General features: G+C 53.2%; 1 protein-coding gene across 1 annotated transcript in view; it reads right to left on the bottom strand.

Annotated features, from left to right (window-relative positions):
- Nucleotides 1-233: 233 nt before the first annotated feature.
- The window catches only part of NCS1 (neuronal calcium sensor 1), a 49,766-nt gene continuing 24,067 nt past the window's right edge, over nt 234-25,932 (bottom strand). Inside the window, exons 3-8 of the mRNA XM_072778328.1 lie at nt 15,557-15,695; nt 14,263-14,341; nt 12,974-13,062; nt 12,536-12,613; nt 10,878-10,995; nt 234-3,744 (exon numbers count right to left, since the gene is read on the bottom strand). Of these exons, the coding sequence (XP_072634429.1) occupies nt 10,897-10,995; nt 12,536-12,613; nt 12,974-13,062; nt 14,263-14,341; nt 15,557-15,695 (484 nt within the window). The 3' untranslated portion in view covers nt 234-3,744; nt 10,878-10,896. The remainder of the gene's footprint in view (nt 3,745-10,877; nt 10,996-12,535; nt 12,614-12,973; nt 13,063-14,262; nt 14,342-15,556; nt 15,696-25,932) is intronic.

The raw sequence follows: 25,932 nt of genomic DNA, 5'->3' as shown, positions 1-25,932 counted from the left end.
CATCCCAGGGTCAGAGGAGCTGAGCAGGGCTGACGGGCCCGGAGTCTCAGAGAGCCGGTCACTGAGTCAGACTGGGAGCCCCAGGTCCCTGCAAGGACGTAGGGAAAACAAGTATAGAGGCTGCGGAGCGGTGGGGCAGGCGGGGGTGGGGGCGTGAATTCTGCGTGTGTCCCGGTTCTGGGCAGTAGAGAGAGCCTGAGCCTAGATGCCAAGACAGAAGATGGGACCAACTGTTTATTCAACAAAAGCCTTTTATTCATTCAAAAATCAACCATTGGGTTTATTCCGCAGATATTAAAAAAATGGGTAGAGGGCAAGGCTTCCCATCATGGTGCCCTTAAGCTAATTAACTTGCTATCCCCGGGGGGCGGGGGGGACCTAGAAGAGGGGCATCTGGGAGACACGCTGCCAAGAAGGCGGGCTGGAGCCCAGGCCCGGGCGAGATCCGCGCCCCCTCCTAGCACCCCACCTCCCGCTGCCCCTCCAAGCGCCTGTTCGGCCTGTGGGGACCCCCACGTGCCTTTGCGGCTCCCCGCCACGAGGGGGCGCGCCCACGTCCCCCAGGCTCCCCGGACGCGGAGGCGAGGCTGCACCGGGAACCGGGTTCTGGGTGCGGGGTGCGCGGAGGGGCTTTCTCCAGGGAGAGGCTGCCTCTCCCCGGGGTGGGGGGCGGCCCCCCTTCCTCCCCTCGGAGAAAAGGCAGGTTCCCGAAAGCCCAGTGGGCCTGCCGTCTAGGAAGTTGGCTGCCAAACAGAAAAGCGGTTCAGGGGAAGGGAGGACACACACGTTTGCCTTGACGTTACTGGAAACGTTGCCCGGTTCAGTATCGGGAACTCTGGCATCGTCCTCAGTGCCACCAACACAGAGCGGGGAGCGACGCCCTGAGCAGGAGGCAGGGGCCGGAAGGTCAGGAGAGGGAGGAGAGCCTGGCCTCCGGTGGGTCTGGAATCCCCAGGGAGCAGCGAGTGACGGCCTGGGGAGGGGAGCAGGGATCCCTGCCGGGGACAGAGACCCACAGCTGCTCAAGACTCCAGATCTAGAGGCCTGGTGAGAGGAGGGGACAGACTGTCCCTGCCCGGGAACCTCGGGCACAAATGGCCAGTGTCCAGCACCCTGCCGGCAGCTCTGGGCCGCCCCGGGGCATGGACCCAAGGTGCGCTGGAGCCATGCGTCCACGGAAGGCCTGCTGAGGCCAAAAGCCACAGCCGTGGCTCCAAACCAAAAGGTCAAAGGGCAAGAAGGTAGGAGGAAGGCCTCACAGGCGGATGCTCCATTGATGCCTGGGAATCGATGCCTGAGCTAGGGGGATCCACAGGCTTAACCCTGGTGATTCTGAGCTACAGGTCCCTTACGGAGACGATGCCTCTAGCATGGGCTGCAGGACAGCATCTCCCCACTGGGCCAGAGGCTGAGGCAGAAGCCAGAGAAGTCTTGTGACATGTGGAAGGACCCCCCCCCCACCCCCAAACCACCAACATGACCTCCCACACTAAGGTCCTAGGCCAGAGCCAGGATTGGGTGGGGAGTCTGAGGCTCCCGAGCCAGTGCCTGAGCAGAAAGGTGACCCCAGCGACCTTGAGGGGCCCACCCTGCAAGGTCACCTGTGAAAATGGAAGTGCTCCCTGTAACACGGAATCTGGGGGCTTACAGTGGAGGTGGGGTGCAGCCACAGGCTCTGCTGAGCAACAAGGGAGTCTGGGACTGCTGAGTGCACCAGCCAGCGGGAATGGACATGCAAGCCCTGTACTGGCACAGCCAGGCTCTGGTGGAGGGTCTGTTAGCTGAAGGTTAATTAGCAGACACTCTGGCCTCCTGGCAAAGTGCAAAGTGAAGACCAAGGACAATTCAAAGTGAGGACCAAGGGCCAGCTTCTCCTCTCCTGGGGCTGGGGCAAGCAGGGAGATGGCAGCCTGCTGACCTTGCAAAGAAGTGGGAATTCTAGACTCAGGCCTGCCCTACAGACTCTAGGGGGTTGCTTCCCACCTCAGAAGGCTTCCTTCCAATGAGGACTTGTCTGGGGCCAGAAACACAGCTCAAGAGTCCAGGGGAGACCAGGAAGGATTGCAGAGAGAACCAGGTAGGTCATCTGACCCCACACATCACACCCAGCGGCTGCCATGTCCCCACAGACTCGTGCCAAGAGACCAAATAGTGACTCAGACCCTTCCCATGTCTTTTGGGGTCTGGCAAACTTAGGCATGGACCATAGAATCATAAACTGCAAGAAACCCAGGCTTACAACCATACAGTGTCAGCACGGAAAAGGATCTTCCAGATCAATCAGCCCAAGCCTCTGGCCCAAGGTCATCTGACTTTCCTGGTGGCAGTTCTGGGGCCATCCTGTCTGGGTGGCAGGCAGAGTTAGACACATCCTAGGAGCACATGTGGGCCACAGCCCCGAGGAGCCACTACTGGGTGGGACTGCCTGCAGCCCTTCTCTCCTACCCTCCCTCCCAGCACCTGAGCTGAGAGGGAAGAGGAGGAGGAGGATGCTCTGTGGGTCAAGAGCAGACAGGCAGACAGAAGAGCGAGTGGGAGAGAACTGAGCGACTATCTTTAAAACCCACCAAGGAGGGAGAAGGAGCCCTTCCTTCTGCTCACTTGCTTGCAAAGAATGCCCGTCCCCCACTCTTGCTGGCTCCCAGTCTCCATGCTGCTGCAGACACCAAAGCAAGAGTTGAGAAACCCAAAGATGTCCCCTGTTTGTCCTCAGAAAAGATGCTGTGGAGCCAGAGAAGGACCCAGGATGGGGAGTGTGGATAGGAAGCAGAGAAAAGGAGTTCAAGAGGAGGCATTCGGGCTGGAGGGAACAGTGCATTAGCCATTTTAGAGACCCACCCTTCCCCTCTCCAAACATCGAGCACGGTATCTGGGAAAAAAAAAAAAAAAAAAAGAAAGGAGAAAAAGAAGAATTAGAAGAAGGAGAAGAAGAGGGAAAAGGAGGAGAAGAAGGAGGAAAGTTTTTTGGCTTCTTGGCCGCTGCAGGCCACCATCCCCCCAAGCGCAGGTGGGCGAGGGCGTGCACATGTAAACGGTAGGCCCCGCATCCCTGGGAGCTCTGGACACACGGGGCAGCAGCAACAGTTAACAACCAATAAATAAAAGATATCAATTATATATGTATAAAAAAAATTCACTTTCCCCACAAAAAGCACAATACTGTTATCACAAAAAAAATCATCATCATCATCATTAATCATCCTAGCCACGCAGGTGGTCTCGCCGCTCGAGGATGGGACGTGGAATAACGTCCACGCGACTCCCCGCGGCCTCTCCGGCTGCCGAGGGACGGCCGAGGCGGGAGGCAGTGTTCTCTGAGGTCTACGCTGGCCTTCTCCCCATCTGTCAGTCTGTACCTTCTAGGACAGAAGGTAGCTGTTGGGTTTTTGTTTTTGTTTTTTTTCTTTTTTCAATGTCTGTTTGAAATAAAAAAACAAAAGCACACGCGCAGGAGAGCGGGAGGGACCCAGGGGCTGCCTGCGAAGCAGCCGGGTCCCTGGTTTTGCAGAGGGCTATAGCCTTTTCCGTTTCATGTCGGTTTCTGGACAAGCAGAGGTTGTTGGCGATCGGAGCCGGTGGCTTCAGGCGGCGGTGGGTGCGGGGCAGGGGTGAGGAGAGCCGGGCCTCACGGTTCCAGGGCGGCCCGGCTGGCCATGGATGCGGACAGGCTGGGTGGACACAGAGGGTGGTGTTGGGGCGGCGGTGGCCTCATGGCACGGGAGGAGGTGAGTGGTTCCCAGGCATCTGGAAGACACAAGGAGGTGAGATAGGCATGGAGCTGGCTGCTGGGCACATGCGCCCCTGGGGCTAGAGGGAGATTCGGCTAAAGGGCAGGTGGCACACTGTCAGAAGCCCTCAAATGTCACGAGCACACCCCCTGATCCAGCCATTTGGTGTTTAGTGTTCATCCTTTTTTTTAAGAAAAAGATTTTATTTATTTATTCATGAGAGACACAGAGAGAGAGGCAGAGACACAGGCAGAGGGAGAAGCAGGCTCCATGCAGGAGCCCAATGTGGGATTTGATCCTAGGACCCCAGGATCACACCCTGAGCTGAAAGCTGATGCTCAACCAGTGAGCCACTCTGGCGTCCCGGTATTTATCCTTAAGAAATAAATATGGTGTTTCCTGCAGCAACATCCATAATAGCAAAATAGAAGGGGAGGGAGCGAACTCAGTGCCCATTAATAGGGAGCTGGTTGGATACACAGGACACAGCCATAGGGTCAAATGACTTGCAACCATTAAAAACAAACGCATGGCATGGCCAATAAGCTCAACACAATTAGCCATCAGGGAAGCACAAATAAAAACCACAATAAGGCACCACTTCACACCCACTAGGATGGCTATCATCAAAATACAGGGAAATAACAAGTGTTAGTGAGGGTGTGGAGACACCGGGCCCCTCACCCTTGCTGGTGGGGAGGTAAGATGGTGCAGCCGCTGTGGAAAACCGGCTGATGGTTCCTTAAAAAGCTAAACATAGAGTTGCCATAGGACCCAGCAATTCCACTTCTAGGTATACACCCCAAAGAACTGAAAATCAGGACTCAAATCCATGCACATCAACATTCACAGCAGCGCTATTCACAGCTGTCAAAAGTGGAAACCGGGGCACCTGGGTGGCTCAGTCATTGAGCGGCTGCCTTCAGCTCAGGTCATGATCCCGGGGTCCTGGGATCGAGTTCCGCATGGGACTCCCTGCATGGAGCCTGCTTCTCCCTCTGCCTGTGTCTCTGCCTCTCTCTCTGTGCCTCTCATAAATAAATAAAGTCTTAAAAAAAAAAGAAAGGTGGAAATCCAGATGTCCATCAGTGGATGAGCAGATGAACAAGACGTGGTCTGTCCACACAGTGGAGCACGACTCAGCCATAAGAAGGAATGAAGTCCCGAAACACAACACAACATAGATAATCCTTGAAAATAATATGCTAAATGAAAGGAGCCAGACAGTAAGGGCCACATATTTCATTTATATGTAAAATTTCATTTATATGAAATGTCCCAAATACGCAAATCCATAGAGACAGAAGGGAGGCTGTGGTTTCCAGGAGCTTGGTTGGAGGTGGGATGGGGAGAGATGGCTTAGTGGATACAGAGTTTGATTTTGGGGGGATGAAAAGGTTTTGGAACTAGACAGAGGTGATGGTTGCACATCATTGTGAATATACGAAATGCCACTGAATTGTTCACTTGAAAATGGTTCAACCTAACCTACTCTTCCCCTCTGCGAAGGGATACCCTGCTGGCTCTGTCACTAGAGCATGCAACTCTTGATCTCGGGGATGGGTGTTCAAGCCCCAGGTTGGGCATGGAGCCTCCTTAAAATAAATAAATATCTTTTAAAACAACAAAATGGTTAATTTTGTTAGGTGAATTTTGCCTTGATATGTTTTCAAACGTTTACAAAAAAAAGGCATGGAGGACAGTCCTGTCTTTTAGCATCTGCACCATCCACAGATCCTTCCCGTAACCTGCTCCACTTAAATATCACATCCTGCTTCCCTGACTATGCGCATGTAGGTGTCTGATCCCAAAGGGGCTACTTCCCATATCTGTGTGAGATGACCTGAAAGCATCATCTGGGTCAGTCAGAAGCTACGTGGCAGTGGCCCTGGAGGAACAGTAAGGCCCCACAAGACTGGAGTTAGGGTGGCCGCCACAGTGCAAGTGGGGGGAAGAGTCACCCAGGGAGAGACCTGTGTCCTCTCAGCCTTCCATCCTTGTGTCAACCCTGGGGCGCTTGGCTGGGTTTCTAATCGCATGCTCTGCCTTCTGTGGCAATCTGTGAACCCTGGTGATCCACAGCATTACCTTCTGGTTAAACCCGCAAACATGATGAAATTCATCAAATGCATTTAGATCCACAAATTCATGATTACATATTTAAAAAAAAAGTCATTGGTCATCTCAAAAGGATGTTAGAAATCCAACTCATGGGCGCCTGGGTGGCTCAGTGGTTGAGCGTCTGCCTTTGGCTCAGGTCATGGTCCTGGGATCAAGTCTCTCATCAGGCTCCCCACAGGGAACCTGCTTCTCCCTCTGCCTATGTCTCTGCCTCTCTCTGTGTGTGTCTCTCATGAATAAATTAATAAAATCTTAAAAAATCCAACTCATTTTGAAAACTGAAAAGGAGGAAGAATCAAGTATCTTTCCTGCCTTTCTTATGAAAACTAGGCTTGAAAAAAAAAAAAACAACCTAGGCTTTAGAGTAACCAAATAGTTGATGAGGGGAAGCTTCCCTATATAGAAGGAACTGAGCTACCAACAAAGGACAGACATCTTTAGAACATCACCTACAGAATGAAAGAATGAAGTGGTCATCACCAATGGCTGCTGATGTCACCGGACCTCACATGCTACCTGGTGGACACCCACAGCCTCAATGGGAGGTGTTCTCAACAAAGGAAACCAAACTGAGCAGAGCACCGGGCAAGCCTGCAGATCTAACTGCCCCTTTCCAGGAAGAACAGGGAGCTGAAGAACATGTTAAAACCACCATCGGGCACAATCAGCAAACTCTAGATGTAGGAGACTCTACAGAATGTGTTTTTCAACAAATAGCCAGCCAAAAAGGGAAGGAGAAACACAGATTAAAATAAACTTAAAAAAAAATAAACTAAACTTGAAAGACCTATCAACCAACTGTAATAGGTGGAATTTATTCAGATTCTGATTCCACTATACAAAAACCTGTGAGGTAAGAGGAAGTGGGAATATCAGCTGCCGACTTGGGGGGAGGAGGGTATTAAGGCATTAGTATTGACGTTTTTACTATTGTGGATTTTGTAAAGAATCGTTATCTTTTAGGAATACATTTTTAAATATTTATGTATGAAATGACAAAATGTCTTGACTTTGCTTCAAAATAACCACTGTGAAAGTGCATGTAGAAGGTATAGATGATACAAGACTGGTGGCAAACTGGTGATTCTGAAGGTTGGTGATCAGTAATGGGATTATACCATTCCCTCCACCACTGCTTGTGACTACTAAGGTTTTTCTTAAAAATCCACATCAAGATTTCCAACAACCTAAGTGTCCCACAGCACGGGACTGGGTAAATCACGGCCCAACTACACAATAGAATACTATGCAGCTATAAAAAATGATGGTCTCAGACAATATTTTTACTGATACAGAAAATATGCAGGATCTCAGTTCTTTAGGGACTGTTAATTATGTAACAGTAATTTATATAACAATTATGATACATCAGAAATCTGAAAAGGCAAATCCATGACAAAAATGATGGAACATAATATAAGTTGGACATGATTAATATCTAGCAAGTTCTAGGATAAGCCTGAGAAAAGGAAGAGGGCAATTTTGGGGATGAGGCAATTTTGGGGGTTGTCTGAAAAGCCTGTCATGGATATAAAGTAACATCTTCTTGGCCACCATGTTGCTGGTGAGAGTCACATGGACATCTCCATAAATGGTGTTAAGGAAAGCCCATGCAGAGATACAGCAAAATGTGAACTTTTTGCCAAGTTGGATAAAACATGTTAAAAATCTCTTTTCTTAGGGTGCCTGGATGGTTCCATTGGTTCAGTGTCTGACTCTTGATTTTGGCTCAGGTCATGATCATGGGGTCATGAGATCGAGCCCTGTGTCTGGCTCCACACCCAGTGGAGATTCTCTCTCTCCCTCTCCCTCTACCTGCCCACCAGCTCCTGGCTCATGCACATATGCTCTTTGCCTCTCTCAAAAAAAAAAAAAAAAAATTCTCTTTTCTTAGTGTTGAGTCTCCAAAAGTAAACATAAACGTTTCCTATAAGTTGTTCATTAAAAAAATTTTTTTTTAAAAAAACAGCCAACAACATATGGTTATGAACTCATTGTTGCTGAGGAACTACAAACACATATGTGCTCACAGAAAACCGTAAGGCAGAAACAATTAGGGTGACTGAAAAATAATTGCGCACCGTAAAGAAATTAGTGGCACTGCATGAGTTCTTCTCGGGGGTGAATATATCAAGAACCTATGTTTGTACCACTTTTTCCACAGCCTGCGGGAGACAAAGCAGCACGTCACAGGACAGCTGCCATGGAGGCCACTGGTGGTAAGACACAAAAGGAGCCTCTGGGAAATGAGACAATGGATCATACACACCATGGGACCCAGAGCCATATACGGAGAGCTTCTCAGATCAGAGAAATAACTATGATGGTTCCTTTAGAAATTGGTTTGATTATATATCCCCATGTGACCCAGTTACTGAGTATTAAGTTTTTGTGAGTGTTCGATTCCTTTTAAATCACTCTGGACCCAAAATGCTCACAGTGGTTATATCTGGGTTATACATGAAGGTTTTTAAAAATAAACTTTTTGTATGGAGGTGTTCTGTTTTAACATATTGTCTAATGTCTCTTCAATGGAAAGGGATTTCTTGTGTAAAATCATTAGCAGCAGCAGCCTCATAGAAACTTCAGAACAGCATAAGTCGCCGAAATAAAGCATCAGCAAATCAAATCTGATGATACATAAAAAGGCTAACACACCAGGGTGAAGTGGAGTTTATTCTAAGAATGCAAGGGTGGCTTAGCATTCAAAAACCAATCAGTGTCATTCATCGGGTTAAAATCCAAAAAGGGAGAAAAGTCATATGAGCATCTTGATAGATGCAGAAATTTTTTTTTATGAAATTCAACATTATTCATGATTTTTTTAAAAAACAACTCATAAGAGAGCCACCTGGCTGGCTCAGTCAGAAAAGCATGGGGTTCTTGATCTCCAGGTGGTGAGTTTGAACCCTGCGTTGGGTGCAGAGATTACTTAAAAATAAATGAATATAAATAAAAAATGATTCCTGGTGAACGAAACTTTTTAAATCTGACAAAATCTATCCACAGAAGACCTATGCCAGATATCCTAATAATTCCCATTGAATTAATTATAAATAACTAATCTAATTGTGAATTATGAAAGCAGTTTCCCAAGACCAAGAGGGAGACAAAAACACTCACCTTCACTACTCTTAAGTGACACTGCACTGGAGGGCCCAGCCAGTGCAAGGGAGCAGGATGAAGAAATAGATGACAGAAGGATAGGAGAGGAAGAAATAAAACATAGATAGTCCCAAAGAATCAAAGGCAGACCCTTAGATTTGATAAATGACGTTAGCAGCTTACATAAATCACCAATAAACAAAAACCAACTGAATTTCTAGAAACCAGAAATAAATAGGAAATACAATTTTAGGATTACTATTTATCATACCACCAAAAACAGTGAACATCTAGGAATAAATCTATCATGAGATGTGAAAGATCTTTTAGCTGAAATCAATTAAAATGTCATAGAGGAAACATTTAAAAGGCCTAAATGAATGGATATACCATTTTCAAGGACTGGAACACTCCACAAGAAGACACAGATGCCAATTCTCCCCCAAACTGAACTGTAGAGTCAACTCAATCTCAATCAAAACCCCCAGTGTGTGTGTGGTAGAAATGGATACACTGATTCTAAAATTGATGTAGAAATGCACATAGCCTAACATAGTCAAGGCACTCCTGAAAAAGAAGTGATGAGGGGTCACTTCCAAGGTTAGGTTATGAAAAGATGGATGGCTGCATCTCGGGTCCTCACTCTTCCTCCTTCCTGGGAAGCTCACCCCCACGGAAACCAGCAGAAGTCCCCACAGTGAGGATCAAGGCTGACAAACCAAATGAATGGGCTTGGAAGTGGGTATCCCACCACCAACACCAGGCCTTCAGATGACACCATGGCCCTGGCCAGCAGCGGAGGGTTATCCAGGTTACCTGAGACTGAGGCATTTCCCAGGACTTGGGACTTAAGGCACTAACTCTGGAACAGTCCCGGGCAAACAAGGATGGCTGGTCACCTTGCTGACAGCTTGACTATATCCTCATGACAAACCTCAAGCCAAAGGCCTCCAGCTAAGCTGGGCCCAAATTCCTGATGTCAGTCCTTTTCAGCAGCTGTTTTGAGGTAACGTAGTATTCAGTAATAGGTATCTGAGACAGCACTTCACAAAAGGATGGTGTACATATAACCAGGCACCCAATGTCTGTGCTCACCGGAAAAAGGCAAACTAAAATAACAAGCCATCACAATGCACACGAGGGCCCAGTCAGTGCACGTTTTACTGTATAAAATGTAAAAGACAGGGAATATCCAGTGTTGGCAAAGTTGGGCAGCTAGAACTCCGGGGGACCGCTGGTGAGGTATCAAATGTGGTGGCCACACGGGAAAACTCAAATGGCATCTAGTGAAGTGGAACACACACATTATCCTGTGTCCCACAGTGATCCTCAGATACACACCGAGAGAACGCATCATCTGTCCACCAGAAGGCACGTTCAAGAATGACCTTGGGGGGTCACCACCCCCATTCCTCCCATGCAACATGGAGGACTGAACAGAGAAGAGGCAGAAAAAAAGAGGTTGTGGAGAATCAGGAAGGATAAAGGAGACAGTCCTCCTCTGGCCACACAGGCCTCTCTGGGCACTATAGTTCAGCACTTCCAGAAATTCAACGGGATGAAACAACAAATAGTATCTGAGCTACTGAACAAGAGCCAGGGGCTCGGGTCTCCCACGGTCCACACACGGAGGGCATGGGCAGCCTTGCTCTCTCCATCCCCTGACAACTGTGCTTTTCAAAGTGTTTTCAATCCAAGGAAATTTCTATTTATGCAAACTCTCAAGCTGAATCTGGGATGTAAAAATGTCAAAGATAGAGGAGCTCTAGCTGATTTGAACCCCACCTCCAGGCCACCTCCTACTAGCTCAGCTCCAGCTCGGCAGACCCCAGGCATTGCCAGGAGACCCAGCTAATCCTAGGTGTCCTGTGACTGGCTTTCCGCCCACCCCCAAGCCCAACTCCCAGGTCCCCCTTCACTCACCCCAGCTCTGGGTCCTGGACTATACCAGCCCATCATAGAGGGACAGCGCCTGCACAATGGAGGGGTCTGCCTTTGATCCTTCCTGAAACTCCTGCAGGGTCAGCTTCCCATCGGCGTTCTGCAAGCAGAGAGAAGTGGCTGAAAGTGGAGGGACACCCAGCCTTCTGGGACCCTTGACACCCGCTCCCCAGGCCCATCCCAGGACTGGCCCAGAGAGAGCTTCCCCAGTTAGGTCAGGAAGGAGGCAGTGCAACTCCCATATAAGAGGAGTTGGGCAACAGATAGACCCAGCCCTTGCTGGCAGGGTGACCCCAGGGACATAACCCACCTCTCCAGGCTCACGTTGATTCCTCGGGGCACTGGAGTGAGTGTTTTGTGAGCCCAAGATGTGCAAAGTGCTCACAGCCTGGAAGCGCCCCTAACTCCATACTTCTCATTATCACAGCAATTAATTCCATAAACGGCAGTTAATCCCAAAGGGCTGAGAGCCTCATGCATTTCTCTGGGGTCACTCTTGCAAGGGCATTTAAACCACTCCTAGAGTAGCCTACAACGGATGCCAGGAGACCCAGCAGAGCTCACATAAAAGGACCTGAGTGGGTCTCTCAGGGTAGGGGTGATTTGGGCCAGAATCCCTGCCTCTGCAGCATCTTTCAAGGAAAACCATGAGAACCAAAAAAAAAAAAAAAAAAAAGGGCCTGGAGACCACCCACCCTAGATCCCGTCCCCAGAGAAAACTGGCAGTAACAGGAGTTCCATAAAGCACAGTGAGGCCTGTGGGTCGCTCTGAGGATGGCTCACCGTGGGCCTTGTGCATACTTCGTGTCTCATGCTTGGTCTCACAGGCTCCTCAGGGCTGCCCTAAGAAGAGGTGATCTTATCCCCATTTGGCTGGTAAGGAAACCAAGGCTTGATCACCTCCCAGGGCCCCATGGCTAGTCACTGGGGAAGGCAGAATTTACACCAGTCTGGGGGATGGTGGGCTCTGTTTCCTTAAATAAAGGAGGTATGAGTCAGGGAGATTTAAGGAGTGTGTGGCCTTGGCCCTTAAATAGCATCGAACCACCCATGATGATGGTAGTTGACAATACCCAAGAGAACCAGCAGTACTTGTGACCTATGTCAACCGTGGGGGTCATGGGCAATTTCACAGCACATCACCGCTACTGCAGGCATCACATACACCTGTCACCGCTTTGAAACTGGAAAGTGGTGACACCCACAGCTACACCTTCTCATCTAATGTGTTCATAAAGAAGTTCATAGAACGCTATATCACAAATTCTTTTTAAAAAATATTTTGATGGCTCTATTCCAAAATCATTAGCTGCCTTTTTGATCCTATGGATTTGATCTGATGCGCCGAACACCATTATTCACAGACACCCAGAGACTTCTCTAATATGTCAAAGGGGTCCACGTCAAGAAGGAAAAACGGTCAAGAATCTTAGCTGAGGAAAGAAGTGTAGGGTAAACTTACCTAAAACTCTGGGCGTTTGATGGGGGTGGCTGTTGACAGGTGAACACTGAAGCAGGCCAGGCCCTGAGCTGAACATCTATGCATCTCTGAGGGTCTGCCTGGCCCACCCACTGCGGTCCAGGGCCTAGTCCCCCCACTTTACCTCCCCAGTCAAGGACCAGCCTCACCCGGGGCTCACCTTGTCCATCATGGCAAAGATCCGGTCCACCCTCTTCTCGGGGGTGTTCTCTTCCTCAGGGAGCTCCACGGTGTTCCCCTGCCAGGGAGAGACAAGGTGGCCAGTGGGCTCCTGGCACTCAGGGCTTTGGGGTCCTGGCCCAAAATCTGCCCTCCAGATCTGGGTGGTTCCAGATGCAGACACTCCCCACTCCACCCCTGTCCTCTCCGCCTCCTGCTCTGGAACACTCTGCCCCCCCCAGCCCCTGCCCACCTTGCAGATGCACATGGTGACCCCTCCCCTGGCCAATTCTCACCCTGGTGGGGTGGGGTGGCAGGGAGCAGCCAGCTAGGCAAGCAGGCACCCTCGGGGATGATCAGATCCTGTCCCTAAATGTGTCACCCCTCCTTCCCCTCCTGCCCCTCCTGCCCCTCCTACCCCATAGGGCCCAGGCCTCACCACCATCTGGTAAATGGCGTCCACAATGTCCAGCATCTCGTTCCTGGTGATGTAGCCGTCGTTATCCAGATCATAGAGCTTGAAGGCCCCTGCAATCAAGCAGTGGGGATGGAGTCAGCAGGCTCGGTCATGCCCCTTCCCACCTCCAGCCCCGCAACAGGCTGGGGAGCCACATTACTCATCAGCAACAAGGATTCACATCAGGACAAACAGGGATGGACAGACAGGCACATGCACATACACACATTTCAACTAGGGTTAAAAGAAAAAAAAAGAAAAAAGAAACTAAAAATAAGGAGAGGGTTCTGGGTCTGTGGGAGCGGGAGCTGAGGCTGGGTTGAGTGAGGGGGACCCCCAAGGGCACCCCCTTTCTCCCCTCACCACTCTCTGCCTCCTCTTCACCCACTCCTCTCCCATAATCACGCAGCTTCCTGCTCTGGTCAACTTAGAAAGTAAGATAATACACCCAGGATAGGGGTGGGGGTGTAGCTTTTACAAGAATAAAATCCTCCTTTATTCCTTAAAAAAAGAAAGAAAGAAAGAGAAACTGCAGGGTTTTCTTGTTGCCAACGCAATGCAGCATAAAGGTCCAGGAGAATGGTGAATTCTGGCTTGACTGTTTCCACCCTCTCTTCAGACTCCCTTTTGTACCCCATGTTCTAGCCTGGGCCTGGACCTCGGCCCCAGGGCCTTGCACATGCTATTCCCCTGCTTTGCACACCCTCCTCCCTCCTCCTGGCCAGGCCAGCTCTCCCCCTGCCTGGCACAGCTCCTGACACCTCAGAGGGTCAGTTCCTCTCCTGTCCGCCCGCTCACCCACCCCTTCTTGCCTCAGCTGCAGTTTTATGGGATTTTTCAAAATCATATTCCCATGCTAGACAGCCAGCTGTGAGTGGGTGCCTGCCCCTCTGGCTCTCCGCGGCTTCCCGGCCCCCTGGCCAGCACGGACTGTGGCCGTGGACTGTGGATTATCTGCTGTGTGAATGAGTGAGGAAGTGGCTGAATGACACCAGTCATTAAAGCAGTGGCGTCCTAAGAGGTGCAGCCAGCACTGGAACCAGGTCTCTTAATGCAACACCACACTACCCGCGGCCTCCGTCTGCACCTGTTGACCTGCCCCATCTGTCTACCCTGCCTCTCAGTAAGCTGTGTTCCTCCTCCACGGCCACCCCCAGGGAAGCTCCTCTGACCTGGAAAGGCAGGACATCTGGCCTGGCCCGGTGATCTGGGCTCCCTCCAAGCCTGGGCCCAGGCAGTGGCTGCCTGACAGAACCAGGGACGGGACTTACACCGAAGCTTCTCGTCCAGCGTTCCCCTCGAGGTCACCGACAGCGCCTGGATGAACTCGGAGAACTCAATCCGGCCGTCCTGACAGGAGAAAGGGGCGGGGTGGCCTCGGTCAGTACTGGGTCTCTGGTCAGGCTGGACCGTGGGTGTGTGATGGGCGGCGGCAGGCACCAGATACCCACGGCCGATGGACGGATGCCCAAGTGGAGAGGGTGCGAGTCAGGTGACAAGAGATGGGGTAGGGGGCAGGATTACAGATGGGTCAGGTCAGGCCAAGGGGACAGAGGAAGGAGTGAGGCTAAAGGCAGAGCCCAACTCCACGTCTGATGGGACGAAGAGCCAGAAGGCACCACCAACACATACCCCCTCTCTGGGCCGGAGCCGCCTGGAAATCTCCTTTCCCCTTGGCCTAGAACTACAGGCTCACACGCTTTTGAGGAGTCAGGGCTCTAGACTTTACTCTGCAAATCTGTTTTGCAAGTAGGAGAAACTGAGACCTGGGGAGGGCAGAACTCTTCCCAGGGCCAGGCAGTGTGACTGTCAGCCTGACGGCACCTGAGGAGAAAGCCAGGGCATGACACGACAGAAACAATTGAGTGTCCTGCAGCACAGAGCGTGCAAACTCGTCACAGTGAATCCACCATGAACATGAGGGAGACTGAAAAAATGCAGGCGTGGGACGGGGTGCTAAGGACCGTGGGCGCCCTGACAGCGGATACGCCAACTGTCAGCACGGCCATCGCCAGGAGGGGACGTGTGCTACAACACAGATGAGCCTTGAAAACATAATGCTCGGTGAAAGGAGGCAGGCACAAAAAAAAAGAGCTCAGAGACTCAGTTTCCCCAGCTGCAAAATGGAGTTATTAAAAGGACCTACCCCACAGGTAGCTGACTGCAAAGCCTCAGTCAAAATAATCCATGTAAAAAGCTTAGCACGTAGTAAATGTTCAGTAAATGTCAGTCATGATTCTAAATCCTGTGATTATCCCTGCAAGCATTTGCATTTTGTGCTTGTAAGAGAAAGGTCAAGTATACATAGGAGTGCATATGTGTATGTGTGCACACATCTCCATGTGGCGTGGTGCGTGCATTGTGTACGTGTGTGCACGTGTGTGCAGACGTAGTCATGTATTTGTATGCATCAGCGTCTGTGCGTGTGTGTGCATGTGCACATGGGTGCATGTTCCTTCTCCAGAAGGGAAGATCGGCAGGAGAGCGTGGGTGTGGAGACGCTGCGGGCGCCTGCAGGAGGGAGGGGACCTGGGCTGGGCGCTGGCCTGTCGATCCCCAGCTCACCTTGTTTTCATCAAAGACGTTGAAAACAAACGTGGCAAACTTGGTAGGATCTCCAAATGGGAAGAACTGCTTATAGATTTTCTGGAAGCCTGCAGCATCCAGCTGCCCGCTGGGGCAATCCTTGATGAAGCCCTTGTACCTGGAGGTAGCAGACCAGGTGAGAGAGGGTAAAGGAGGCGCCGACACCACCCACCTACCAGCAGCTCCTGCCCAGCACCCCGGAAGGCTGTGGATCTCCATCCGGCAGGTGGTGGGCCCAGGCCTGGCCGTCCTAGCAGGGGCTCATCTCACCTCTGCCTCTGGCTAGCTGTGTGACCTGGGACAGGTGACTGCGTCTCTCTGAGCCTCATCCATACAAGGGGTGTAAGAGTTGCCGTGAGAATTAACACTGTGCACAGAGCACTCAGCCCCCCAGGCCTGCACTCCACACGGCGGAGCTGAAACAACTAACACAAACCAGCCCCCCCAAAGTGGCGCTTACATCAGGCATTCCGCCTCCCCCACCTTCTCCACTGAGCCCCTCCTGGCACCACAGAGGGGGGCAGGCTGGCGGTGCTGGCGGTGCTGCTGGTGGGCAGAGCCACCATATGGGGCTGGCAGCTGGCTCCTCCCACACGCCTGCACCCCCAGTATGCACCCCCACCTCTGTTCCCAGGGATCTGTGCTAACGGACGCAGCCAGCTCAGAGGGCATCCTGCTTGGTCCACCCTGTATTTCCAGGGCCCAGCACAGGATCCTGCAGATACGCAGCCCGCTGACGGCAGCACGGCTCTGTAGTCCAAACTCCAGCTTTGCCATCTGCAGACTGTGCAACCTCGGGCAAGTGCCTTCACCTCTCTGAGCCTCGATGCCCGCATCCATAAAAGGGGGCAGCTATCACACCTGTCGGGGTCAGGATCACCTGAGATGAAATAGAGTACTTAACACGGGGCTGAGCATAAAAAAATCATCAATAGCATGGTCTTTCGTATTAGGGACTCGGAGGAGTTGTTGTAAACCAATTCATGAGTTGGCTCCTGTGGGTAGCTTAGCAACCCAGCTGGAGGAGGATTCCTTGGAGGAGGAGGATTCCCAGCATAAAGGGAAGCTAGCGAGGGATCAGCCATTACCTGCTCCCAGCCCTTAGCTCTCGGGGCCCCTGGGTGCAGGCCCACGCTCCCTGATGGCCCAAGGCGGCCGGGCTGCAAGCTCGCAGGGAAGCCCATCTGAAGAGTGAGGAGGCTGGGGCTCCGGAGGGGGACTGGCTCGTCCTCACGACCCCGGACTGGAGCTGAGGCGGGGGTCAAAGGCGACACTGAAGAGGCCAGATGCTCAGAGCCACAGCGTCGCTGAGACTTTCACCTGCCCCATTGCTCTGCTCTAACGGAGACCTTCTGGTGAAGGTGTCATTGACCCTCGTGTCCCGGGAGGTTGACTCCGAGCGTCCCGTGCTTGGACCTTGGACCCTCGGAGGTGGCACAGTGGCGGGGGCCCCTCCAGAGAGGGAGCATGTGGAGAAGCCTCCGTCTTCCACCCACAGGGGGTGGCCTAAGGGGCCTGGGTGGTCTCTGCACACACAGGGACCTAAAGGGACATGCAGGACACTCAGGGATCTCCAGCCTCACAACTGAGGTCAGAGGTTAATGAGAAAACAAGCCTCTTGCTAACACACCAGCTGCTCCCCAGCTGGGGGAGGGGGAGGCAGGAAGATGGAATGAGGTGGGTGGGGGCTTCCCTCCTGGGGCTGGGCTGAAGGTCAAGGAAGGAGGCCAGGTCTCTGCGCACTGCCATCCCCGGGCCTCCCCCTGGGCCCTTGGGGGAGCAGAGGCCCAGGGAGGCCAGGTCCCTGCTCAGGAACAGGATCGCTGCCCCATCTCACCCTCCATCTGGACCTCTGGTGACAGCCCCGGGTCCCGGGCTCTGAGCTCAGCCTTCCTGGCTGCTCCCCACCGCAGTCGCCACCTTAGTCCTGCCAGGTGGGTTCAGTGATGCGGGGTTCACAGATGAGGTAAGAGGTCGGGTGCCCTCCCACCACAGGTACCAAGAAGGGACTCCACTCCACCCCTTGCAGGTCCCTCCCCTAAATTCTTCTTCCCAGCCGGGTGCTCTGGACTCCGAACTTCAGACCTGAGCAGAACGCACGGCTGGGGAGAAGGCGCGTTTCAGGGACAAGACTTGGTCCAAGACCCGGGGGGCCCCCTGGCCAAGACAGGTCCCTGGGCAGGAGGAAGGGACGTGCCTGGCCCCCTGCACCCCGCCCCCCCACAGGCTCCTATGTCACCAGATCACTCCCAGAGCCCCTCATTTCCCCACAGTGGATATATGTACTTAAGTGATCTGAAAAGACTGTTACAATAATAAAGAGAAGACAAAAGTCCCTCCCAGAGGGTCGCTGCGGGTGGCTCCTGGTGGGGGGGGGGGGTTCTGGGAGGGGAAGGCGGTTTGCTCAGCATGGCAGGAGCCAAGAGCAGCTGCGTGAGCCCGTGGTGGAGGCCCTATAGCCTTTATTGGAGGCTGACAGAGTGGGGAGCCTTGGGGGGCGGCCTGTCCGATTACCCCTGCAAAGGCTGTCACCGTCACAGGTCCCCAGGAAGCCCACCCCTGGGGGGGGGCATGTCCCAGCCTGATGCCCCAGGCTCTTCTTGCCGGGCACCTCCATAATTCCACACCCAACCATACTTTCTAGAACTTGCCATACGATCTCCAGCCTCCAGGCCTCCTTGCCTACGGGTCCTCTCTGCCTGCAAAACACACATCTTCCTTCTATTCAAGGTTGGGCTGATCCACTCACCTACCACTACCAAGTCCCAGCTTATTTGTCACTCGTTCTGCGAATGCAGGCCAGGTCCCCCAGAGCCTGACAGGCTCCTCTGCTCCCTCACTCTTTGGAAGACCCCAGAGCACTGTATCATGTGTGCCCCAGGCTGTGTCCCCATCCAACTGTAACCGCTCTGACACTGCAGAGCCCCCTGCCTGGCACAGGCCCTGGTGTACCATGTGGGCTCAGTAAGTGTTTGTCCAGGGAGATGGATGAATGGATGGATGGATGGATGGATGGATGGATGGACGGACGGACAGATAGGCATACAAACTGCCAGACAGGGGCAAGGGGAGTGAGAGCCCAGGTATCCAGTGTCTTCTTCCTGAGCCCCTGGGACCATGGCCAGAACCTGAGAGCATCTTTCAGATGGCCAGAGAACCATGGATGTCTCCCCACCTTTCTGTGGATTGACAGGGAACTGGGGGCCCAGAGAGGGAGAGAGACTGGCTCGAGGTCACACAGCAAGTTAGCAGCAAGATCAGGGCTCAGACCCAGCTCTCCTGCCTCCCAGGATCACCTGCCCCTCCTCCAGCCAGGCAGGAACACCGCTGCATTAACACCTGGTGAAGCCTTGCTACCCACACACCGTGCAACCCCCTTGTTCATCCTGAGAAGGTGGGGGCACTCTGCCTAGCCACAGCAGGGACCCCAGACCTACTGAGAGCCAGGCAAATGGCTGTGTACTTTCCAGGCACGATGTCACCCAGTGGTTCCACTGAGCCCAGAAGGCAAGAACTAGTATGCCCATTTTACCGATGGGGAAACTGAGGCTGGGGAAGATCAAGTCTTGCCCTGGCTCAGGGCCTTCACTCAGCATGCCTTCTGCTTAGCCGGCTCTTCCCCTCCCTACCCTGCTGATTCCCACTCACCCTTTCATTCTTGGCTTTGGTGTCTCCCCTACAGAAGCTCCCTCTGGCCACTGCAGAGCAAGTCACGCTCTGGTCCCAGCACTCCCAGCACCCTCTCCCTGGCCGGGGCCTCGGTGGCACCTTGTATGGCTGTGCCTGGTGACTGACTTGCATAACCTATGTGATGCTGGACCACTGGGTGCAGCACCCAGGCCACTGGTGGCCCATGTCTCCTAGACCAGCCCTGCATCTGTGAGGCCCAACACTGTGCCTGGCATACAGTAGGTGCTCAGTAAATGCTGAAAGGAGTCACACAGCTGGCAAATGAGGCAGCCAGAACTAGAACCCTCTGCCACACCTCTGTGTTTGTGCTGGATAGGGAGGGAGGGCTGGATCAGACATCCTGCCCTCTGAGGCCCAAAGTGCTCAGTGGACCCACTTCCTCAGCCCCTTCTGCTTGCTTCTGGACTCAGGGGGCCGGGGGAGGCCACAGAGGTCCCAGCATTGCCACTGGGGCAGAACAGGCCAGGCGGGGGGCGAGGGGAGGGAGACACAAAAATCGTGCTGCGGTTACCACCACAAACTGATAACCTGGGGTGACCAGAACAGTCAGGATTTGGGGCAGGATCTTGGGGCCCAGCCCCACAATCTCCAGGCACCATCAGTGACTGACAGCCCTGGAGATCCACCACACAGACCTCACGGAGCCATGCCACCCACTTCAGACAAATGCCCCAAGCGTGTGGTGGAAAGGAGGTGGGAAAAGATCCTTTTATTTATTATTATTAGCTCTGTGCTGATGGTTTCATCGGCTGCACTGAGCATGTATGAATTCTGTCAAATAAACAAGTTAAATTTTTTTTATAATTTTAAGAACTGAAAAGGAAGGGCTCAAGCTTCCTCAGCAGACCGGGCTCGATCCCAGCACCCATCTTTGACCCGTGTGTGACCCTCAGCAGGTGACTTCCCCATTCTGAGCCTCAGTTTCCTGATTGGTGAGGTGGGAACCAACACAGTACCTGCCTCCCAGGCCCTGGGTGAGCTTCCACAAATGGCAGCAGAGTCGTAGACAGTGAAGGATGCCCTGAACATCTGCTGGATGCCGAGCTCCTACTCCCAACCTCTCCCACACAGCAGAGCCCGAGATGCCATGGACTCCCCCCGCCCCAGCCACCCTGTCCTGCCAGCTGCCCCAAGGAGGAGGTTCTAGAACACTGACACCCCCAATGCCCCCACCCATTCCAGTCACTCAGCCCGAGACACTTACTCGGAGGCCACTCCCCTACACAGCCTTAATGGTCAGGATAGTGAATTTTACATTATGAGTATTTCACCACATTAAAGAAAAAATGTGGGGCACCTGGGTGGCTCAGTCAGTTAAGCATCTGCCTTTGGCTCAGGTCTTGATCTTGGGGTCCTCGGATCAAGCCCCGCATGGGGCTCCCTGCTCAGTGGGGAGTCTGCTTCTCCCTCTGCCCCTCTTCCTGCTCATGTTTTCTCTCTCTCTCTCACTCAAATAAGTAGGATCTTATAAAAAAAAAAAAAAGGTGATGAAAAGTATTACAGAATGTTCCAGAGAAGGTATAAAAATATCAAATACAGATAGAGTTTGGTATAATACAGTGTGTGATTAGAGAAAATGAATCCTAGAGAGTAAGAGTTGTTTACATCCACATGGATCAATGAACCATGAAAACAATCGACCATTCGCCACTAAAAAAAAAATGAGCAACTTTAAAAAAAATTATTGCAGCAAACAAAAGCTTTGAAAAACCAAACCAAACGACAATCACAAGTCTACCTAGATTTGCTTTCTCTTTTATAAACCGTCCTTAGTTACGAGGACTTGTGGAAGCTATTTTTTGATTTTTAAGTCTTTTTTTTATTGAAGTAAGACATTTTATTAAATCAATGATCTCTGTACCTGTCACTAGTCCTGAAGTCTTGTTCGAGAACAGGGGGTCTTAGTTCCCCAGGAGCAGAGACAGCTCTGGGAATCAGAAAGAAAGCTACAGAACCCCACCTGGGAAACGGGCACGGCTCCTGAGCACCTTGCATAGCTCCCAGCCTCATGAGCAGGGGTGTGTGACAGGGTTGGCTGTGTTTGGGAGCCAGCTCTCCGAGACAGGGTGGGGATGAGAAGACAAAGTCGGAGCTCTGACAAGTGCATTCTTACACTTCTTTGAAAGGGAAAGGAAAAAAAAAATCTGTCATTTCATAAAGCAGCAAAGGCTGAACGCCACTAACAGAAGCACTTCCCCACCGCACCAGCTTGGGCCATGCCTGTGTCCCCCAGGGGACTCCAGCCACCAGGTCTCCCTGGGTGCTGGCTGGCCCCCAGCCCTGGCCTGGCACACAATAGGTGCTCAGTAAAGGCTTCCCAGGCAAACAAGTGAATGAGTGGGTGAATGAATGAACAAATCCTTGCCATGACGCAGGGGTCCAATTCCAGTTTGGCTTCTTGTCCTCTGAGAGCCCCTGAGCAAGGCCCAAAGGCCTCAGCCTGCTAGGACTTCCCAAGATTCACTCCACCCCGGGAGCCAGCTTGAGACCAGGCTGCAGCTTCCTGCCGGCCTCCTCCCTCCATGCCCAGGGTAAAGTGTGGCAACATGGCCTTCTGCAGCGGGAAGGGTGGGGAAGACACAGATGTACCATAGAGCATCACCCCTTCCCCCCCCACTGCAATCAGCCCCAGTGCGGCCCCAGTGGTGCACCATTACCTTTGCAAACACCCCCCTCCCGTGGTGCTCCTCTCCCAGCGCAGATCCTGGAGGAGGATCCCAAACACACCCATGAGGAGGATGCCTCTTCCTTTCTGTCCTTCCCCTCAGCCCCTGTGGTCTTCAGCTTTGGGGGGCTGCCCAGGCAAGAGCCAGCAGAATGGAGCTCCCACAGGCTGGGCCATGGAGGTGGAGTGAGTTGGGCCCTGACTACACACACACACACACACACACACACACACACACACAGCACTGGGCCACCTGGGCAAGTGTCTCCGCCCCTCTGAGCTTCAAGTTCTTCAGAAAATTTGGAAAATAGAAAATATAAAAGAGAAAGGTAACCTTAACACATGGTGCTGCCACCCCACACACTCTTACTTCCCAGCTTCCTGGCCCTCTGCCTGTGTTCATGGGGATCCGGGGCTGGGGAAGTGGGGGGCAGGTTATCTGTGCCCTGCTGTCTCTCTCCTCTCTGAGTGACAGCAACTTCGCAATCATCATAAGGGCCTGGGACCTGCTGCAGCTTCTCAATCCCCACTGAGGTTCCAGATCTGCCGTGGTGACAAATCAGGCTCAGCACAGGAACGGAGATGGTCAGGAGCAAGGGTCAGGGGCCCAAGCTGGCTGTGGACCCCGACCCTGACCTCACCCTTCAGCCTCCAGCCTTCTCCCCGCAAATACAGAGAAGCACACAGCAGTGCAGGGCTGCGAGACCCTGAGATGACCCCGGGGAGCACTCAATTGGAGCCCGGTGCAGAATGCAAGCCCTGGGGCCGCTGGCCTGAGCACCCCAACGCTGCAGTCTGGCCTTGCACTCCTGACAACCTAGGCCTTGGTTACCCCACTGCACAGTGGCTTCAGAAAGTCAGCATGAAACAAGGTGATCCTACAGCACACTGGAGAAATAGGGACTGGGCGGTCAGGTAGGCCTCTCCGAAGAGATGACACTGGGGTGGAGATGCCAAGATGTGGGCACAGAGGGCACAGCAAGGACGGGGGTTCTAGGAGGCAGGAGTGAGCCTGGTGTGGGTGAGGGACAGCAAGTGGGGGTCCCCAGTGGGTCCCACAAGGCCAAGGGAGAAGGTGAAGTGCGAGATCCCGGGGAGGGCGAGGTAAGGGATTAGAGCTTTTTTCCACGTGCACTGAGAGAGGGTGGAGTAGAGACAGAGAGACAGACAGACAGACAGGAGGAAGCCAAAGCCACTGTTCGGGCTGGATCCATGCAGGCACTTCGCAGGTAGGAGAGAAAACTCTATGTGGCCGGGTGGGTCTCTGCATATGCCTCCCTCCTGGCTCCCCACTCCCACCCAGATGGTCTGCTCCCTGGCAGGTGAGGCTCGGGAGCCCTGAGTTTTCCCAGGGAGGGCAGGCATTGGCACGGTCCCCAGCTCTTGAGTGCCCTGAGAGCTGTTGAGGACATGAAAGGACTAGCTGGGGGCTGAGTGGAAAGAGGATCCCATGAGAAGGGGCCAGGGCCCTTGGGATGCAGGTGCTCATCCTACCTGTTTCCTTGCAAAACATAGAGGGGATGGTGGGCCACCTATAGCCCCAGTGAGCCAGTGAGGTTCGGGGCGATCGAGGGGTAACAAGTGGTCTCATTTTGTGTGCCTGTGACAATGGCACTGGCCTCCCAGTGCCACTGGATCAGCACTGGAGGAGGCTGATCCAGAGTGTCAAACCTGTGATCCATTACTAATGTCTGCTATGGGCACTGGGCAGGGAGAGTGGTGGCATGTGTGTCCTGTTTAATCATCTCCAGTCTAGCTTCACCCTACAGGATGTAGCCATTCTAGAATACCACAGTGAGCTGGGCCGTGGGCTGACCCAGGAGGGCTGGAGGAAGGCACTGAGTCTGCTGTCTCCTCACCTTGAAGGCGCCTCCAAAATGAACCAAAGGACATGTACTTGAGGCCCATAGAACTTTCTGGCAGAGAAAGATCAGCTCTTGTCTTTATGACTCTTCAGAGAGAGTCACCCCACCCTGAGGACTGGGTGTCACAAGGCCTGGGGCCCCAGCTCTGTTATGGGAGCCTCAGCCACGGCTCTTCACGGGCGGGCCTCAAACATGCTGAGCCTGTTCCCACCGCATCTCCAAGCTTGCTCTCTCCTGAGCCCTCCCATGGCTGAGTCCTTGTCCAGCTCGAAGCTGAAATACCAGCTTGGCAAATGATCCAAAGTCATGCCACTGTTCTGGGCCTCAGTTTTCCCAAAGTCATAATGAGGAGGGAACCGTGAATCTCCAGACCGCTCCATGGGTTGTACTGATGATGGATGATATCAGGATCATTATCAATACCACCAACAGGGACATGCTCACTAGGCTCTGCTCCAGATATTTTATGCGGATTAGATCATTTGTTCTTTACAATATTCCTATAAAGTTTGACTATCATTACCCTCATTTTCCAGATGGGGAAACCAAGGCCCTGACAAGTCAAGTAACTTACCCAAGGTTGCTCAATGTGGGGCATGGGTACTCAAGCCCCGCCCTGGTTCTGAAGCCCACCTGGCTGCTCTGCCCTGCCTTCCCCAGGGAAAGCACAGATGTGAGCAAGGCAGGGCCTGAAGGTTCAGGGGCCCCATCTAGGAAATGCTATGAAGGGATCCACCTCTGTCCTCTGGGTGCCGGTGAGGAGGAACGGAATGAGGCCACGGGTGAGAGCTTGCAGGACACAATTCCGGCCCCCAGGGCAGCTCTCAGGAGTCAATGAGGCAACGGATGTGAGGCCCTTGGATGTGCTTCCTGGGGGCTGAGCACCTGCTGCAGCTAAGCCCTGGGGATGCAGGGGTGAACCAAGCAGGGCCAGCCCTCAGGGCCAGGAAAGGAAGCAGGGAGGCTGACAGATGAGTAACCACTGCCTGCTGTGTCCCCGGCTGTTGCGGGGGGGGGGGGGGGGGGCGCCTTCACTGACCTGGGAGTCCTGGGGTTTCAGGGGAGAAGCCTGAGGGTGGGAGTCGGTAGCCAAGCAAAGAAGTGGAGCGGTGTCCCAGGGGAGCAGGGGGGCATGGTGACAGACCAGGCAAAGGTCAGGAAGGCCCAGAGGGCAAGGTGGTCAGGCAGGCCAGGCGGCAGAAGGAGACAGCGGTGAGACTGGAGAGGCCCACAGGGTCAGACCACACAGGTCCTCACGCTCACCTTACCTTACCTTACCGAAGGCATGGCCTTCCCCTGAGCTCCAGGCAGGGTTTAGGCAGAAGCTGGACATTGTCAGGTTTTCATTCAACAATGTCCCCTCTGGCTGCCATGTGGGAGGGAGGGAGAAAATGCACAGATGGGGAATCCCAGAAGGCTTCCTAGAGGGGGAGACTCAGGTGAGCCTTGGGAGGGGAAAGCTCGGCTGGCTTTCAGGAAGGTAGGAAAGAAGGGGAGGGAGTTCCAGAAGGTAGATATGAGTAGACAAGGGCCCAGGAAGGAAGGGCGGGGAGTTCTAGGAAGGAAGGGCGGGGAGTTCTAGAAGGCAGAGCCGCCGGTATAAAGACCTAGAAGTAGGAACATTTCTGGAACGCTCACCTGGGGAAGTGGAGGAATGAAAATGAGGTCAGAGGCAGATCAGACCCACATGTTGGTCCTCGGATGTGGGGGAGGAGGAAGGTGGCGGTGGCTGCTCCCTCCATGCGCCCCCACACCCTACCCCCAAGAACCATCCACGTTCTGGGCACCCAGCTCCGTATCCAGCACGGGATGAGCAGAGTCGCCCAGCTAGCTGCCCCCCTCTGTGGCCTGGACTCAGGGACGGGCAGTTGTGCTGAGTGGACCCTAGGGGGGCCCAGCCCTGCCCCCTGCAGAGCTGCCCAGGAGTTTCGTGGCTGGGGTGGGGAGGGGCGGGTACGACATCTCTAGGCCCAGTCCCCATCGGAACAGTGCACAGAAGACCACTGGCCATGGCTCTCATCCTTTGGCCACTATGCTATGACTTTCCCAGGGAATGTCTTTCCAGGGTATCATCATTCCTGCCATACACACAGGGAAATTGAGGCTCAGGGAATCACCTGAGGCCTAGTCAGCAT

The sequence above is a fragment of the Canis lupus genome, chromosome 16 (genome assembly GCF_048164855.1).
Source record: "Canis lupus baileyi chromosome 16, mCanLup2.hap1, whole genome shotgun sequence".
Taxonomy (NCBI): domain Eukaryota; kingdom Metazoa; phylum Chordata; class Mammalia; order Carnivora; family Canidae; genus Canis; species Canis lupus.
Note: the sequence above shows the minus strand (reverse complement) of the source record. Positions and strands in the feature narration are given on the sequence as shown.